General features: G+C 42.5%; 1 protein-coding gene across 1 annotated transcript in view; it reads left to right on the top strand.

Moving 5' to 3' along the window:
• CCDC14 (coiled-coil domain containing 14) overlaps positions 1–18,850 on the top strand; it is a 43,579-nt gene that overhangs the window by 22,385 nt on the left and 2,344 nt on the right. Inside the window, exons 10-12 of the mRNA XM_055129407.1 lie at positions 6,906–6,988; positions 8,979–9,197; positions 9,287–9,419. Coding sequence (XP_054985382.1) covers positions 6,906–6,988; positions 8,979–9,197; positions 9,287–9,419 — 435 coding nt within the window. The remainder of the gene's footprint in view (positions 1–6,905; positions 6,989–8,978; positions 9,198–9,286; positions 9,420–18,850) is intronic.

Consider the following 18,850-nt stretch of genomic DNA (forward strand, 5'->3'; position numbering starts at 1 on the left):
AGGTCACGTGTTCAGTTCCAGTGTCACCACTTAGCCAAATGTAATCGCTGATGCTGCAAGTGAATTCTGGCTACACTACAGCTGCGTAAGTGTGAGTACTGCCACTTAAAAGAGGTGTAGACGCCATGGCCAGGAAGTTGCCTGTAAGCACGTATATGAGGACAGTGCCCTCCAGTGAGCACTGACACCAAAATGTGTGTGAGCAACTCATCTAAGGAGAGCGGCTCCTACGAGCACATGTGCAGGCACCTCGGCTGAGGAGTGCAGCCCCCGGCAAACAGCTGGGCCCAGTGTGTGGACGACATACCCAGGGTCTGCCCTGTGCCTGGTACTGCAACAGTCAACATCACTGACAGCGAAATTAAATAAAGGGAGAAAGGAAGGAAATCTGAGAGAGGAGGCAGGGCCCAGATAACAAAAGAGGGAGCGAGCGCAGGGTACTTCTGCAGCGGTGCAGAGTCTGGGGAGTGGTGGGGGCATGGGAGCACTGGGAGGGGAAGTTAACTCTAGGGGTGAGCACTGAAATACTGCGTGCCCCAAACTCATTTAATCATGGTTCTTTAGTTTTAAAACATAAAGTACATCAAATAATCAATTTGTGATGATTGCTATATGCTTTTAATCTTTGTAATAAAGAAATTCAAGTAATTTAATACAGTATTATAAAGTACCTGTTACTTCCATAAATAAATTTTCAGCTCTGACATTTAAAATATGTTGCCTTAAACTTTATTTTGTACTTGGTTCTCATTGTGGTAATAATCATGCCTTTCCTATCATTAGGAAAACTTTAAAAAATATCTTTGCTAGTATATAAGTTTACATAAAATAGATAAAGCCTAGAAATACATAATTTAGTAAGTGAAGAGAATTAAAAAAAAATTAAAGGGAAAAATTTGAATAGGCCTGTAAAAATACAGTGCTTTATTTTAAGAATAGAACTACTGGTTTTATATTAGAAATATTATATTGTAGATACTGTGTACATGTCTACATTAATAAGTAAAAGATTGCAATATAAATCTATAGTAAGGGCTGGAGCAATAGCACAGCGGGTAGGGTGTTTGCCTTGCACATGGCAGACCTAGGTTTGATTCCCAGCATTCCATATGGTCCCCCCGAGCACTGCCAGGAATTATTCCTGAGTGCATGAGCCAGGAGTAACCCTTGTGCATCGCCGGTATGACCCAAAAAGCCAAAAAAAAAAAAAAAAGAAAAGAAATCTATAGTAAAAGAACTGACAAGACATAGAACATTTCAACATAAATAAATGATAATTTATTACTGAAAATATATAAAATTCCTTAACAAGGTAGGAATAAACATACCTTTCCTAATCTAGTAGAGGACAGCCATGACACCATGAACGTGCCATACTCAGTGCCACATACTGGGAAGTTTGTCCTGTCCTTTAGAGAAGGTCCTTTAAAGCTTCTTGCAGGGGCTGGAGTGATAGTGCAGTGGGTAGGGCGTTTACCTTGCATTCGGCCAACCTGTTTTGACCTGGGTTTGATTCTGGCATCCCAAATGGTCCCCCAAACACCAGCAGGAGTGATTCCAGAGTGCAGATCCAGGAGTAACACCTGAGCACTTGCTGGGTGTAGCCCCTAAAACCTAAATAAATAAAATAGTTAAAAAAAATTTTTTTTTAAATAAAGCTTCTCTCAGAAACTGGAACTGGTTTTGAGGCTATGAATTCCCTAAACTGTTGCCTGTACCTGAAACTCTGTACCGTTCCTGTTCCTTCAGATCTGAATGATAATCTGGCTGGATAAAGTATTCTTGGTGAGGTGTTTGTTTCACTGACCTCCAACTGGAAAACCAGGTTCTTTGAGGAAGAGTTGCAGAACAGGACAGTGTAAATAACAGGAGAGAGATACAGCTTTTATTTTTTTTTTAATTTTTAAAATTTTATTGAATGAAGAGTCTTGCCCACATGCCTGGCTATCTTCCCCGGGGCCCCTCGGAGGGGATGGGCTCCAGCTTCCCTCCCCACCCTGAGCAGAGCTCCTGGCTGCCGAAGACCACTGGAACCTAGCTACAACCCATGCACGAGGCCCCTCTCCACACGTTCGGATAGGCCTCACGCATGAAGGTACCGGCAGAGGAACCCAGGTGTGTGTAATTCCATCAATGGCCAATATTCAGAGACTAAAAAGCAAGCTCCCAGAAGCAATATCTTGTAGTCTACTTCTCCCTCTGGGAGAAACTGGCAAGCTTCTGAGTTTCCTGCCCACTTGGGACAGCCTTGCAAACTTCCCATGGTGTATTCATATGCTAAATCCAGTAACAAGCTGGATCTCATTCCCCTGACCCTGAAAGAGTCTCCAGTGCGACATTGTTGGGAGGGCCAAGTTGAGAGAGACTTCTAAGATCTCAGGGAAAGGACAAATGGAGAGGTTACTGAGCCCGCTCTAGAAATCGACGATTAACGGGGATTTCCTGATTTGTGATTCATGATTGAATCATCGTGAGATAGTTACAAGCTTTCATGTTTGGGTTACAACCTCACAATGATCAAACACCCATCCCTTCACCAGTGCACATTCCCCACCACCAATGTCCCGGGTATACGCCCCCTTTCCCACCCTCCCCCTGCCTCTAAGGCAGACAATATTCCCGATACTCTCTCTCTACTTTGGGGCATTATAGCTTGCAATACAGGCACTGAGAGGTCATAATGTTTGGTCCATTATCTACTTTGGGCACGCATCTCCCATCCCAACTGGTTCCTCCAGCCATCATTTTCGTAGCGATCCCTTCTCTATTCCATCTGCCTTCTCCCCTCCACTCATGAAACATTCTTCCAGCTATGGGGCAATCCCCCTGGCCCTTGTATCTACCGTCCTTGGGTGTAAGCCTCATGTGATGCTACCCTACACTCCACAAATAAATGCAGTCCTTCTATGTCTGTCTCTCTCTTTCTGACTCGTTTCACTTAGCATGATACTCTCCATGTTTATCCACTTATAAGCAAATTTCATGACTTCATCTCTCCTAAAAGCTGCATAGTATTCCATTGTGTAGATGTACCAAAGTTTCTTTAACCAGTCATCTGTTTTAGGGCACTCGGGTTTTTTCCAGATTTTGGCTATTGTGAACAGTGCTGCAATGAATATTGCAGATGTCATTTCTATTGTGCTCTTTTGCATCCTTGGGATATATTCCCAGAAGTGGTATTGTGAGGTCATATGGAAGCTCAATTTCTAGTTTTTGAAGGACTGTTCATATTGTTTTTCAGAAAGGCTGGACCAGTTGGCATTCCCACCAACAGTGAAGGAGCGTCCCTTTTTCCCCACATCCACGCCAGCACTGGTTGTTTTTGTTCTTTTGAATGTGTCTCTGTGGTGTGAGATGATATCTCATTGTTGTTTTGATTTGCATCTCCCTGATGACTAGGGATGTGGAGCATTTTTTCATGTGCCTTTTGGCCATTTGGAGATACAGCTTTTAAAGAGTGCATTTACAGGAGAGGAGGAATATGCACCAAGGTTATTGGGGTCATGTGTAAAGAGCTTGACTGGGCTTTGTTAATGGTGTGCATGCCTTTAAGGACTGTGCTTGCTCATATGTCATGTGTCATTAGCATCTAATGTAGCTAAGTGGCATGTAAGTTTATATGTGTGTTAGGCTTAATGAGGAGAAAAGTGGAAAAGGGACAGGGTTCTGCTCACTGAGTCTGCTTCCACAGCTGGCTGGAACCGGTTTTCTAAATCCTTGGTCAGGAAGTTGGTGACGCAGGGTGAATGAGGTAGCTTCTTAAGGCCCCTTTCTTTTTCACTAGACACACGAGTGACTTTTCCACTCTGTCTCTTGATCTTCCTGAGAGGAGGAGGCTAGAGGGAAAATTCATGATTCAGGAGGTTAGAGGGAAGATTCATGTACATGAGTGAAGAGAAGTGTAGACTAGGACTTGTTGGAAAGGGAAGAAACTAACAAGAGATGCACAAAGCAGTTATCATAGTCTCTGTCACACCCTTCATGAGAGGCCAAGCTTACTTTTTTTTTTTCTGATAAACTGTAAGTTACAGAACTCCAAGTCTGTGCCAGATTTTCTAGTTCTTTTCTAGATCTTTGTTGCATCCTGTTGTGAAGAGGAATCACTTTATTTTTAAAAGTTTTTTTATTTTTTGCTCTTTTGGTCACACCCAATGATGCTCAGGGGTTACTCCTTGCTCTGCACTCAGGAATTACTTCTGGCAGTCCTTGGGGGACCCTAAGGATGCCGGGGATTGAACCTGGGTCAGCTGTGTGCAAGGCAAACGCCCTACCCATTGTACTATTGCTCTGGCCTGAAGAGGAATTATTTAGAACATGAAAGTGGGATCATGTAAGCCCTGTTATAATGTTATATTGTTCCATTGTTCAGTAGTTTGCACTTTTCTGCTTCACATCATGTCTTGGGAGATTTCCATGTTCATTGTGTGGGGGTGTCTGTTTGGTTTGTTTCTGCAGTACTTGGGCCTGAGACACCCCTGAACAGTGCAGGGCAGGTAGTCTAGTGCTTGGACCCAGCGCAGCAGTGCTGTGGACAACTGAGCAGTGCTTGGTGGGCTCTAGCCCATACATCAGTAGTGTTCTAGGGGGCAGCACAGTTGCTGGGAATTAACATTTGACACCCAACCCTGTCTTCCCCCTCCCCTCTGAGTCCCCCAGCCATTATTGCTGGGTGTGGCTCTGGAAAACCCCAGCACTGATGCTGTGTGTGGCACTGAGTATCACAGGAATGCTCCTGGGAACTCCTTCCCTCTTGCCAATAAAATAGAATGTTTATATATTTATATTTTGTAGTATTGATAAACACTAATTTGTATAGTATTTTAAGTTATTTTCGGTTATCAACTCACTATTAAATAATAGGCTTCTGTGAATACCCTTTTATATATCTACAAGATTGTAGATGTTTTGCACATACTGCTTCTGAAACCAGATAATGTAGTTATTTTGTCAAAAGTTCCAATCAAACATTTTCATTTTGTTGAATACCACCAAATTGGTAGTCAAAATGGCTATGCTAGTGGACTTTCTCCAATTGAGAGTTTATTGCCTTAATGCAGAACCAAGAGTGTTTTTATTTTCTTCATATTTTTATTAAAATTTATCACTTCTCATTTTTTCATATACTTACAGACGCTTCTGCTTCTTGTGTAAATTTCTTCTCCTCTTTTTAGGAGGGAGTTGGGTTTAGGGGGCACAGCTAGCCGTGCTAGAGGCTACTCCTGGCTATGTGCTGGGGTCTCTCCTGGTCCTGTGGAGGGAACCACGCAGTGCTGGGGACCAGAGCTGGGCCTCCCACATACAAAGCTTGCGCTAGGCCCAGCAAGCTTTCTGCAGTCCAGTTGCTAGGTTGGGGCGGGGGGCTGCTTTGAGGGCTCCTCCCAGTGTGCTCAGGGCCTACTCCTAGCAGTGCCCTGAAGTGAACCTGGGCACCCCTGCTTGCAGTGCCATCAGCCAACCCACTGTACTTTCTGGGCCTGGGTGCTTTTTTTTCCCTTTGGTACTGCTGGATCTTAATTTTGCTTAGAAGAGTTTTTCTTCAAAGAATGTGCATTTCCAGTTTATACAGATTTCCACCAAGCCTAGTTGTCTTGAGTTTTGTTTGCATGTTTTAGGCTTAGCTCTTTAATCTGAAACTAGCACGTGGAAGATAATGTATCATTTTAGATTTTATAACAAAATGCTTTAATGAGAATGCTGAAATGAGTATTTCAGGTAATTCCGGAACGATATTAAGGATCAATTTCTTTAGCTCTAACTTATAAAACTCCTTTTGGATTCTGGGCTGCACCCATGTGCTCATCCCATTGAATTCATACTGCCTAGTCGCTCATTGGGGAGGAGGGGTGGAGGGGAGGAAAGCTTCTCCCCGTTGTTCTCAGGACTTACTCCTCAGCTCTGAGCTCAGGATCACTACTGAGTGGCTTAAGGACCATTTAGGGTACCAGGGATCAAACCTGGGCCAGCCGCCTGCAGGGCAAGCCCCTCATCCCTGTACTATCCCTCTGGACACTTATTTGGGGCGGGGGCGAGGGGGAGGCAAGCCAGCGGTGCTCAGGGGTAACTTCTGGCTCTGCACACGGGATCACTCCTGGGAGAAGTCAGGGGACCATATGGGATGCCAGGGGTAGAACCTGGGTCAGCCAGTGCCCTACCGGCTGTACTTGGGCTCACCAGAGAACATTTTTGTAGTTCTTTTTTATGTTCCTTTTTCATAAAAAGGAAAACTTCACAAGTTGCTTGATGTCAAGAAGTTTGTGGTAGGCAGAGCAGCTATTTATTAACATTCTCTTAAATAAGCTGATTAAACTTTCCATGTAAGAAATAAATTATGAGGGGGAGGAGTCATAGTACAGCTGGAAGGACAATTATCTTAGTGAGGCTGGCCTGGTCCCCAGCTTGCCATATTGTCCCCTGGATCCACCAGGAGTGATCTCTGCGCTCAGAGCCAAGAGTAAGCCCTGAGCACCACCAGCTATGGCCCCCACAAACAAAAAAAGAAGTATAAGTGATGTGCATTTTACAGCAGTTTCTATAGATATTCTAGTTCATCCTGATGATAGAGCTTTTTGAAAGTATATGATTACTCCAATAATGAAAATACAGAGAAGGAAGGAAAAAGAAAATAGCAAGGGGAGAGAGGAAATGAATAGAAAAAGCAAGGAAACCACTGGAAAGCCATATCAGAAAAGGAAAGGGGCTGGGCGGGGTGTGGGTGGGAGTCAGCTCTTTCCCAGGGAGGGGATGTTTTGTGCTACCCCAGGACATCCTCTTTCCTCTCACCCTCCTCCTGTCTCTCCCCTCTCATTTGCTGTTTGTCTTTCGCTTGGGGTGAATGTGGATTTCTGCTTTGTGATCAAATGTGCACCATTGGGATGCTGACATTCATATCTCTTCATTTTTTTTAGGCAACTAAGAATTTTGAGCCAGCAACTTAAAAAACAAGAAGAAACTCAAAAGGCATCAGGTTCTTTGGATTCCAACCTTGAATGTATGTAAAAGAAATGTAAGAACCCTTGCTAAATTCTTTGTCACTTAGAAGTGCAATAAAGAATTGACTGTTGGCACGGCTCATGCTTGTATGTGTGAGACTCCCAGTGTGATTCTCAGTACCGAATCACCTCCAAAGCACCACTAAGGTGGCCTGGTTTCCCCAGCACTGCCAGGACCAGACAGCACCAGGCTTGGAAGATCAAAAAAAATTTTCAAATTGAGCTCTCTTATTATTTTATTTTAAGTAGACTCTTTGATCAGCATTAAGAAATAGAAATGTTATTTCTATTAACATTTAAAATAGTTCAGGAACATTACCTACCAAAAAATCCCTATTTGTTTCTTTTTAAAAAGTATATTTTATTTCACAGTTCTCTGATTATATATGACTGATATATTTCTTTGAGTAGTTACTGAGCACTGCCATGTGCGAGGTATTAATAGAAATATTATCTCTGTACTTTTTCTTCTTTTTTTTTCTTTTTATTTACTTATGCTTTGGTTCTGGGCCATAGCACCCAACTGTTCTCAGGGCTTACAACTGGCTTTGTGCTCAGGGATCCCTCCTGGCAAATACACAGAGAACTAAGTGGGGTACTGTGGACCAAACTCAGGTTAGCCATATGCCAGGTAAGCGTCCTATCTGCTGTACTAGCTCTCTCACCCACGAACCTGAGATTATACTGTGTACAACATTCTTTTGCAGTTTACAGTTAATTCACTTAGCATGTAGGGTATTTTTGTCTATCACAATTCATAAATAAACTTCTGTGTAAGAACTACTTGGCAGTCTACGCAAGCAGTTCTTCCGTCATGTAAAGTCCTCTGTTGGTGCATGTGGGCATACTTAGTCCTTTCCTGGCATACAGAGCATGCTGCAGTGAAAAAGCCTTCTACAAATGTCTTTGTGTGCTTACCCGAGCATTTTAATAGATTATGTTAGTAGAATTGCTATGCTAAATGGCATCTAGAGTTAAATTTTCACAGATATTACTAAATTTTCCTGATAGATCATAGCTAAAATGAAAGTAAAAACAAAAACAGAATAGTACTATAGGAAAAGATGAAAACTTGGTTATTTTTGCAGGGGGCAGGGGCGGGCGAGAAGAGACATTTCCTAGCCTGACAAAAGCTCATGTACCAGGAGGAATATCAAGGAAAAGATGATAAAATTTGTCCCCATAAAAATTATCATTTTTTACACAGCAGTATAAAAATTTTTTTTGAAAATCATTTTTAAAAGAGGTAAACAAAATGAAATTTGGGAGTAATTCACACCTGCAACTTAATTATTTAAATATATCAATATCTCTTTAAAATAACTAAATATGGCACCCATCACAAATACTACATGAAAGGGTTCAACTTTACCTTTTTTGAAAAATAATATGCAAAAGATCACTCTAATTTCACTACAAATAAGCTCTAGGGTAGTGATGGATGGTGTATTCAGTAGACCATGGTAGGAAATGGAGGGAAAAAGGCTGCCAGTCAAAATAGCTTATCTTTCCTTGTTGTTTGTCCTTTTACCTATTGTTTCACTGAGAGTATTTCTTACTATTTATAGGATTCTCTGTTTCCTGAGAATCAGGACTATGTTCACTGCTCGATACCCAGATTTTAGTACAATGCCTCACAATAGTAAGCCCCTTTCAAGGCTATGTCTAAGTGGAGGATGTCATGTACTTCATAACAGTCAAAAGGAATAGGATACATTTGTGCTTGTGCATGTGCTTGTGGTGCCATGATCACAGTGATGTGGGCAGATGCTGGGGGTTGAACTCGGGGCCTCACACAGGTAAGGCCAGGTGTTCCATCACTTGCCAGTCAGTTCTTTAAAATAAGTCTAGTATTTATATAGAACAGCTCAAGAGTATAATTTCTAATTCAAAATCAATAAATTACAGGACTCTTCATTTTTAAAAACAGATCTTTTTCAGGTTTGTAATTTTTAAACTGGGAAAGTTACTTGACCTTTTATCTTGCAGTGTTTTCGCTTCAGTCATTGAACAGCTCACTGCAAAATCAATTAGAGGAGTCACTGAAGAGTCAGGAATTACTACAGAATAAAAATGAAGAGCTTTTAAAAGTGATTGAAAATCAGAAAGATGAAAACAGAAAGATTGCTGGTTTATTTAAAAAAAAAGACCATATTTTACTTGAAAATAAACAGCAATTTGACATTGAGATGACAAGAATGAAAATTGGTATGTATTTGAACTGTAGTTTTGGCCACATGTTTCGAAAAAGAATAAGAAAAAGGAATAAGAAAAGTGAAATGCTTTTGTCATTTTAGAATTGGAGGAAGCCTTAGTCAATCTGAAAAGCTCTCAGTTTAAGTTAGAAGCCATGGAAAAGGAAAACCAGATACTGGGGATAACTCTGAGACAGCGTGATGCTGAGGTGACTCGACTGAGAGAATTAACCAGGTAATGGTGACTTAACTCTGAGGGACTGTGCTCAGGTTATATATGTAAAATGCATTTCTAAAATATATTTACAAATTTTGAAGTCATTTTTAGTCTTTTTTTCTCCATCTTTTTTGTCTAATTTTATCAAATATCATGTTCATTTGTAATGATATTTTCTTCTGTTCCAGTTAAGATAGTTTAAAAATTCCAATCTTGGCTAAATGTTTGTTTTTAAACTATGTGATCCAGGAAAAGGGTTCTGATGAGTCCAAGACTTGTTTAGCAAAGTGATGATGGGCCCTGGATCTGTAGAGCTAAAGAGAGCTGAATAGAATCCATCCCATAGAGCTAATAGTGTTAGCCCCATGCCCCGGGCAAGCTCTTGGCCCTCTAAATCTCAGCTGTGAGGTGGTGTTGTGAATGGATTCACGGGATGACTAATACAGGAAAAGCACTAGCATGACAGAACCCCATGCCATGGAAGCTTGGGTCAATCTTATAGCCACTTGAACCTGATTCATTACATTAGTGAATTGATCAAGTTGGAGGCCGCCCCATTAGCAGACATACAATAATTTCATATTGTTTGACAACTAAATGGCTAATGGAATTATCAAAATACTTCAGTAAAAGAAAATTTGCAAAAAATTGTTATATGTCACCATGAGATAATTTGCAAATTATCTTAGTTTGGGATTTACTTGCAAATTATCTTAGTTTGGGATTTACTAAGCTGTTTGTTGCTAGTTAGCCTTCTGTGTTATTGTTTTTGTTTATTGTATTTAATTAACTTCTGTGTTACCTTCCCAACTCATTTGGCGTGCTCCTGTTGGAATGTCAGTGTTATGGAAATTGGAGGTGTCCGGAAATTGGAGGATCTGTAGAACTGGGCCAATGGATGAGTCAACATGGCGGTGGCTGTGGAATGTGGGTCTGGCTTCCGGGGCTTCCAGAAGTACTTGGGGTGGGGGAGCTCCCCACTTCCACTCTGAGAAGACTCCAGAGTTCTCAGCCTGAAAACTAGTGCTGGAAGTTTTGCGGTTTGATATCTGATTGATTGTGAGGCAGTGGAGGTTGGCCTTTGGCGTGATGTCTGTGAGGTGTGAGTGCAGCTGCTGGGGATTCAGCAGGGTGGGGACTTGACACCTCTCCCAAGGCTGTCCCAGAGTTTTCAGCTGGAAGACTGGTGTGTCCATGAATTTTAGTGGCTTGGCTTGCATCTTGTCAGAGATTTAGTCATGAATCAGTAGACCAGAGCCAATGAGTTAGTGGTGGTGGCTGTGGGGTATTGGCATGGCTGCCAGGGTTTCAAGAAGTAGTTGTGTGGGGTTACCTGCTACCATTTTGAGAACTCGGAGTTCTCAGTCTGAGCACCAGTGTACCTGGATTTTTCTCAGTTTGGAGTCTCTACTGAGATTAATCATGATGCGATGGAGTTGGACTGTTAGCATGGCAGCAGTGTAGTTGAAAAATGTTCTCAAGGGCTCCACAGAATGGTTCCGGAAATCCTCAAATACTATGCAGAGCTTTTTCCTTACCTGAGTTGCAATTTTGGAAACAGAGGATTTGTTTGAATAGCCAAGAAGTTTTCATAATCAGTGTCTGGAGGTGAATTTTCAGATCTTCCAGAACCTCACACTGGGCCAGGTTTGTGTAGTCAGAAAGCTCGCTTTGCAGCCTCGTACTAGGCCCACCATGGTGGCATGATAGCACAGTCCATGTTAAATACAGTTCAGCACCCTCTGGCATGATGAAAAGAGCTCAGTATCTTGGTTAGCCCTTGCAGACGTACACTGTCTGGAAAAATCCTAGCAGTTGTGAGGAGTTATCAGGAAACATCAGCTGATAGGGTTTTCATGATCAGTTTCTCCCAATTTCAGTGACTTATAACACGGCCTGCCTGCTCAGCCCTGTTTTTACAGCAACTGTCAAATAACTTTTTATTTTTGATATTTTATGAAGACTTATGGTAAATAAGGGAATTCATTTAGTTGCTCTGAACAAGAGTGTTATGGTCTAATTAATAGCATGAACAGATGATCTTGAGAAAGTAGACAGCTACAATTTTAAAAAATTGGCTACTCTACCCACATAGAAAATTAAATTCAAGACATCTTATAAATGTAGGTATAGAATTCCAAAGCATTATGTACATAGAAGATAATATAGATAAAGGGGCTCAATGGTTCCTTAACATAAACCAGAGTTAGAAATGTCTTTGGAGACAACCTTAACTGCAGAGGAAATTAAAGTAAGCTTAATAATTGGAGCTGCATTAAACTGAGAAGCTTTTATAGCAAAAGAAAATAAAAGCAAAATGAAAAAAAGCCTATGGAATGAGAGAAGATATTTGCACTTCAAACATTTGTAAGGGAGCAATATTATGGATTATTAAAGCACATACAGCATGAAAAAAAACTAATAAAAAAAAATAAAAGAAGCAGCCATGAGTTCTGGAGGGTGGCTGATGAGGAGTCACACCCATAAGCCACCTCCTGCTGGTGCCAGGTAATCTCTTCATCGGCCACCTTCCAGAACTCATGGCTGCTTCTCCCAGAAGGGAGCATAAAATGAGGCCCCCATAACCATGCCACGGGACTCCACACTAGGGGTGCCCAGAGGGGGGTGGGTGAGAGCCTTCCCCGGGACCCAGCCCCAGCAGCCGACCTCCACTACCCCACTGCCGCCACACTCCATGCCGCTTTCCACATGCTCAGGCCAATCCTCATGCATGAGTGAATGAACATATTCCTGGACTGCGCCGCCATGGGAAATAATTATGTGTGTGTATATACATATACATACACATACACATACACATACACATACACATACACATACACATACACATACACATACATATACATGTCTCTCAGAGAGCCCAGCAAGCTACAGAGAGTATCCTGTCCGCATGGAAGAGTCTGGCAAGATCCCCATGGCGTATTCGATATGCCAAATACAATAACAGTGATAGGTCTCATTCCCCTGACCCTGAGAAGAGCCTCCAATCTTGGGAAAAACAAGTAAGGAGAGGCTGCTAAAATCTCAGAGCTGGGACAAATGGAGACGTTATGGTACACACTTGAGTAAATCGATGAACAACAGGATGACAGTGATACAGTGAATTAAAAAAATGGGCGGATGAGGACTATACAGAGGCAGGCCTAGGGAAAAAATCCTCCTCACCACTGCACTGATCATCAGGGAAATGAATACTAAAACTATTTTACACCTGAGAATAGCTTGTCTCAAAAGGAACAAGTATTGGTGTGTGTAGAGAAAGGAAACTTTTTAAAACTAACAAACAATCTTGAATTGATAATTATTATAGGGTTTGTTGTTCCTGTAGGGTTTTTCCTTGTCTTACAGTAGCCCCTTTAGTCCTTCTTTTAAGTTTGGTTTTGAGTCTATGAAGTTCCTGAGCTGTTGTTTATCCATGAAATAGTGTATTATTCCTTCCAGTTTGAGTGAGAATTTAGCCAGATAAAGTATTCTTGGTGAGGCATTCGTTTCATTGAGTTTTTTTACTATGTCCCACCATTGTCTTCTGGCTTGGAGGGTTTCCTCTGATAGGTCTGCTGTAAATCTAAGGGGTGCTCCATGTATGTGATTTCCTTCTTTGACCTTGCTGCTTGCAGTATTGTCTCTATCCATGGTATCCATCATTCTGACAATGATATGCCTTGGAGTCTTTTTATTAGTGCCCTTTTAGCTGGCACCCTACGGGCTCCTTGGATCTAGATGCGTGCATCCTCCAGCTCTGGGAATTTCTTAGCAATGATGTCTTTAACTGTGGTTTTTTCATTGGGGTTACTTCCCTGTGCTTCTGGTACTCCAGTGATTCTTATGCTGTTCCTCTGAGGTCATCCCCTAGGACTCTGATTCGCCCTAGAGCCATTTTGAGATCTTTTGCCATTATTTGTTGTTGCCTGTAAGCTTTCTGTAGTTCAGCTTCAAGCTCACTGATTCTGTTTTCAGCTATAGCCATTCTACTGTTGAGGGCACCTACTGAGTTTTTTCTTTCATCAACCGATTTATTTGTGTCACTTCTGTTTGTAGCTTTGAAATTTCTGCTCTCATTTCTTCCTGTATTTTCTTGGTGGACTGTTCCATTGCTTCTTTCATATTCTCCCTTAATTTATTGGATGTCTGTTCCATGGTTACTTTGAGTTTGTTGAACATCTTCAAAATTTCCTCTCAATTCTTTCTCTGAGAGGTTGTATTTGTGGGTAACCCCTGTTGAAGCTTCTGGAATCTTTTCTTCATCCTCTGCTCGTGGTAGGGATTTTCACTGTTTCTTCATATTGTTATGGAACTATAGGGGTGGAACCTTTCAGTTCTCTATCCCTATTCCCTCTTGCTGCACTAGGGGATTCTGGATGAACTAAGTCGATGATGGTAGCCTTTTTCCCCTTCTAGAATACTTCCTTACTCTCAGGCGCTCCTCCTGGTCTATGTGGGGCCTCTGGTGAAAACTAGCGGCTATGCTCTCTTTATAAAGGGCTTGTGCAGCTTCTTGTGTTAACTGACAGTTTTTGTGAAATTAGGATAGGCTAATGACTACTGGCATATAGTGATTGAGATGGCCAGGGTGTTCTTCAAAGAAGTAGGTTATACAGATTGTGACCTTAGTCCGCAGAGCAGGGAAGGGGGGAAAATAACCCCAGCTGCATTAGAAGCCACAGCCCCCACTGGAGGCCACGGCCCCTGACATAGGGGACATGCCCCCAACAGCATATTAGGGGAAGCGGGGCCTGGGGTGAGAAGCGGGGTGCTGGGGGCTGCAGGGGCACTGCGCTGGTCCAGCAGGACAGCTCCGTCGGCCGGGCTGCTTTTTTTTTTTTTAGAAGTGGAAGTGAAGCTTTGTTAACATCAAATATTTCTAGTGAACAGGAAGTCTTTAGGAGCCAGAGTTATGGTATAGTGGGTAGGGTGCTTGCCTTGGTGTGCAGCCTACCTCAGTTTGATCCCTGGCACCCTGAGCACAGAGCCAGGAGTAAGCCCTGAGCACTGCCAGGTTCGTGCTCATGTTTCCCTCATACAATGAGAACCCATCCCTTCACCAGTGCCCATTCTCCACCACCACACATTAATATTTTTATATGAACTGTTTCTTCATTCCTAGGTTTTCCCCTCCACTTTAAACACGTGGTTTACAAAGTTGTTCATGACAGTTTGTTACAGGCATTCAGTGTTCCAAAACCAGTCCCACCACCACTGTCGCCTTCCCTCCACCACTGTCTCCCGTTTTCCCAACCACCCCTAACGCCTGCCCCAGTACCAGGTCCAGTGTAATTTATTTTATATTGCTTGTTATGAATAACTTGCTAAGGAATGATCAAAAATTATTTCTTTAGAAGAAAAGGAAGTCCTTGTCTGAGGGATCACTAAGATATTGTTATAAGTTAAGCCTTCTGTGTTTGTTTTTGTTAGTTGAAGTTGGTTGGTTTCTATTGCATCCCATCCAGTGCTACTACTGGAATTGTCAGTATTGTAGAGATACTGATACAAATACAGCCACAACATGCTCCAAGAAATCCAGAATTTTAACTGGGCGGTCCAGCCAGAATTAATTTTTTAACTGAGCGGTGGCTTTGGGGTGTGGGCATTGACTGCTGGGGCTTCCAAAAGTACTGGGAAGTGGAGGGAGGCAGCTCATCCCAACTCTGAGAGGCCCGGAGTTTTCAGTCATAGGGACCTTAGTTTTTAGCAAGTTAACTTCTCTATTGGACTGGAGCAGTAGCACAGCGGGTAGGGCGTTTGCCTTGCACCGGCTGACCCAAGTTTGATTTCTCCGTCCCTCTCAGAGAGCCCGGCAAGCTACTGCCCGCAAGGCAGAGCCCGGCAAGCTCCCCGTGGCATATTCGATATGCCAAAAACAGTAACAACAAGTCTCACAATGGAGACGTTACTGGTGCCCACTCAAGCAGATTGATGAACAGCGGGCTGACAGTGATACAGTGACAGTGATACAGTGCTAACATGTCTGTTAAGGCCAGTCCGATGGAGTCCTGCTGGAGGGAGGAGCTGTGGGAGCAAGCTGCTGCCAGGGCTTTGTGTGGGCGCGTGCTGGCCCGACCCCCTCTTGACGGGGATGTCTCAGCCGGTAAGGGATTCTCAGAAATTTTTGCAACCAGCTGGTCTCTTTGGAGATTTGTTTTTGAGTCTCTGGAGCAAGGCCGGCAGATGAACATAGGGGGTGGCAGACGGGGTTCGTGGGTGTGGCTCTGACATTGTCTCTCATATACCAAGTACTTCTCATTTTTTTTCAGTCTCCCAAGTCATTTTATTTCTCCTCTACCTGTATCACTATATCACTGTCACCCAGTTGCTCATCGATTTGCTTGAGTGGGCACCAGTAACGTCTCCATAGTGAGACTTGTTACTATTTTTGGCATATCGAATTCACCACGCATAGCTTACCAGGCTCTGCCATGTGGGCAGGTTACTCTCGGTAGCTTGCCGGGTTCTTCGAGAGTGGTGGTGGAATTGAACCCGGATCGGCCTCGTGCAAGGCATACGCCCTGCCCACTGTGCTATTGCTCCAGCCCCCTTCTCTACCTGAGATGTTTTTAATACCTGCATTTTCACAGATGGAGAAACTAGGGCCATGCAAGTTAATATTAATAGAAAGTTGGTCACAGGAGGACCAAAGCCTTTGCACCTCTATTTCCAGCCAGTCTTTCTTCCAGTCTGACACATGCTGTGGCTTCAGCTTTAAGTTTGTGTTCATGTTAATAATTCCTTGCCTATTTTCATCCAGATAAACCTTGATTTTTTGTTTGTTTGTTTTTGGGCCACACCTGTCAGTGATTAGAGGTTCTTCTTGGCTTTGCACTCAGAAATTACTCATGGCAGTGCTCGGGGACTATATGGGAGGTTTGGGGTTGAATGCTGGTCAGCCATGTGCAAGGGAAATGCCCTACTCAGCTCTGGTCCCAAAGCCTATTTTATTTATTTATTTATTTATTTGCTTTATGGGTCACACCTGGCAATGCACAGGGGTTACTCCTGGCTCATGCACTCAAGAATTACTCCTGACGGTGCTCAGGAGTCCATATGGGATGCTGGGAATCGAACCCAGGTCAGCCACATGTAAGACAAACGCCCTACCCGTTGTGCTATCACTCCAGCCCCTAATATTTTTTTAACGTTGGGAGATAGGTGAATATATGGATTCATTTATTTGTTTATATATTAAATATTATCATGTTCTAACTATGTGTAACTGAAACACAAAAATGCTTAGTCATTTCCGTTTTTAAATAACTAAAACATATCATAAAACAAAAACCTTATCCTGGTGTATTTATAAGGTATCTAGGAAATAAATGTCTTTTTCAATAAAAGCACAACTAAATATAGTACTTTAAATAGTTTAACATGTTGGTGTATTTATGAAGAAACTTGATGCAGAATTATAAGAGTAGTCTTTCAAAATAGGTAAGAGTAATTTTAGAAATTAGTGCAAATGCTAATTTCCCTGAAGGAACACACCTGGCTTTGATCACAGGCTGGGATCTGAGCTGAGATTTTGGATTCCCTCCTCACTTATTCCTGTGTTAAAAGGGTAATTTCTCTCTGAGAAGTGATCCATTATTGAGATTCTTCTACCTTTGTAGAAAATTTCTTTTTATCTGTTTGATTTTTTTCAGAACAATTTGCCCTTTTTAGTGTATTTTAGTAAATACAACTGATTAATCGAAAAAGGACTAATGTGCAACAGAAGCCTTTCCCCAGTATAAACCCTTAGAAGCAGAGAAACTGAAAAAAATATCTCATTGATTCCTGTTGATTCCTGTATATCATCAACTTTAAAAACTCTAAAAAATTTGTCTTTACTTTTTGGTTTTTGGGTTACCCCTGGATGTGCTCAAGGGACCGTATGCGGTGCCAGGGATAGCAGCTTGCCTGCCCAGCTCCTGCCCCAGGCCTGACTTTTAGAAAACACGGTCTAAAATATTAGCTGTAGACAGTTTGTTCTCCTGGAGACTCCAGGATTCTCAGTCTTTTCTCCCTAGTTAGCAAGGACCTTTCCTGGGACATGGGCACAGGCCATGCCTTTCGATGACTCGCTCACTTGCTAGTCAGGCAGACTTCTCTGAGTAATGCAGAAACCTGCTGCAGTGGCTCAGGGGCCCTCCTGGCTGCAGTGTGCCTGTATTTCCTGTAGGTGCAGCACAGCAGCTGAATGCTGAGGAACTTGTTTTGTTCTTCAAAAAGCAAGCAAAAAAACTGGTCACTGAGTTTAATAGTATCTACATCCACATTGATGACTTCTAGTATATATGCTGACACCCCATGCAGTTCAGTTACTTAGGGACATCTCTAGTATCAGAGCTGGCCTGCTGTGATCACTTAATCTTTACTTTTGGTGGCTACATCCACAGTCCAGATAAATTTCCCTGTCACTTATTCCATTGCCCTTCCTTATTGTCATACAATTCAGTTGAATAAGGGTGTGTGTGTGTGTGTGTGTGTGTGTGCGCGCGCGCGCGCGCGCACGCACACACACATGTGTTTTAGGTTGTTGTATGTATGTTTAAATTAAAAAGTTGTTTTAATAGGAATTGCTGTCAAATGAACACCCATTTGGCCTGAAACTTAAATTTCTAGAGAAATGAAATACTCATAATTCTAATTCTGAAGTGTTGGCACCTTCATTTTGCAAGTGAGTAACTTGCTCCAGGTCTCAGTGATATTACTGGGATTTGATTCCATTTCTGTGACTTCAAACTGTGCCTTGTTTTCCTACTATCACTGCTACCTAGCTGCTGCTTGTACCTAATCACGCCAGGTAAATATCTAACCATTCCTTTTTTCTCCAGTATTAGCCCAGTGTCCTTGGCATATAAATAAGTAACAGATTCCACTAACAGATGAGTAGTGTATTTACCATTTTGCAGTGTTGCACAGTAGAACATCTCTATGTAGCACTGTTGCACTGTCATCCCGTTGTTCATCAGTATACTCCAGCAGGCACCAGCAACGTCTCCATTGTGAGACTTTTTACTGTTTTTGGCATATCAAATATGCCATAGGTAGCTTGCCAGGCTCTACTGTGTGGGCAGGATACTCTCAGTAGCTTGCCAGGCTCTCGGAGAGGGACAGAGGAATTGAACCCGTGCAAGGCAAATGCTGTGCTATCGCTCCAGTCCAGTCCATACCACCCTGAACACACCCAATCTTGTCTGATCTTGGAAGCTAAGCAGGGTTGGGCCTGGTCAGTACTTGGATGGGAGAACATCTCTATAAAAGAAACTATTTCAGAGCCTTTATAATAGTACTAGATGTGGTGCAAACTAGCAGTCTCTCTAGAACTCTCTGGGTGAGTTTGCAGTCTTGGTTGACTGTCTCCATAAGAACCCAGGACTGGCTTCAGAGCCTTTTGTAAAGACGAGATGTATGTAGATAAATAAAAGCAGTGGGTAGAAAAATAATGAGTGTCC

Source organism: Sorex araneus, chromosome 2 (genome assembly GCF_027595985.1).
Source record: "Sorex araneus isolate mSorAra2 chromosome 2, mSorAra2.pri, whole genome shotgun sequence".
In the NCBI taxonomy this organism is placed as follows: domain Eukaryota; kingdom Metazoa; phylum Chordata; class Mammalia; order Eulipotyphla; family Soricidae; genus Sorex; species Sorex araneus.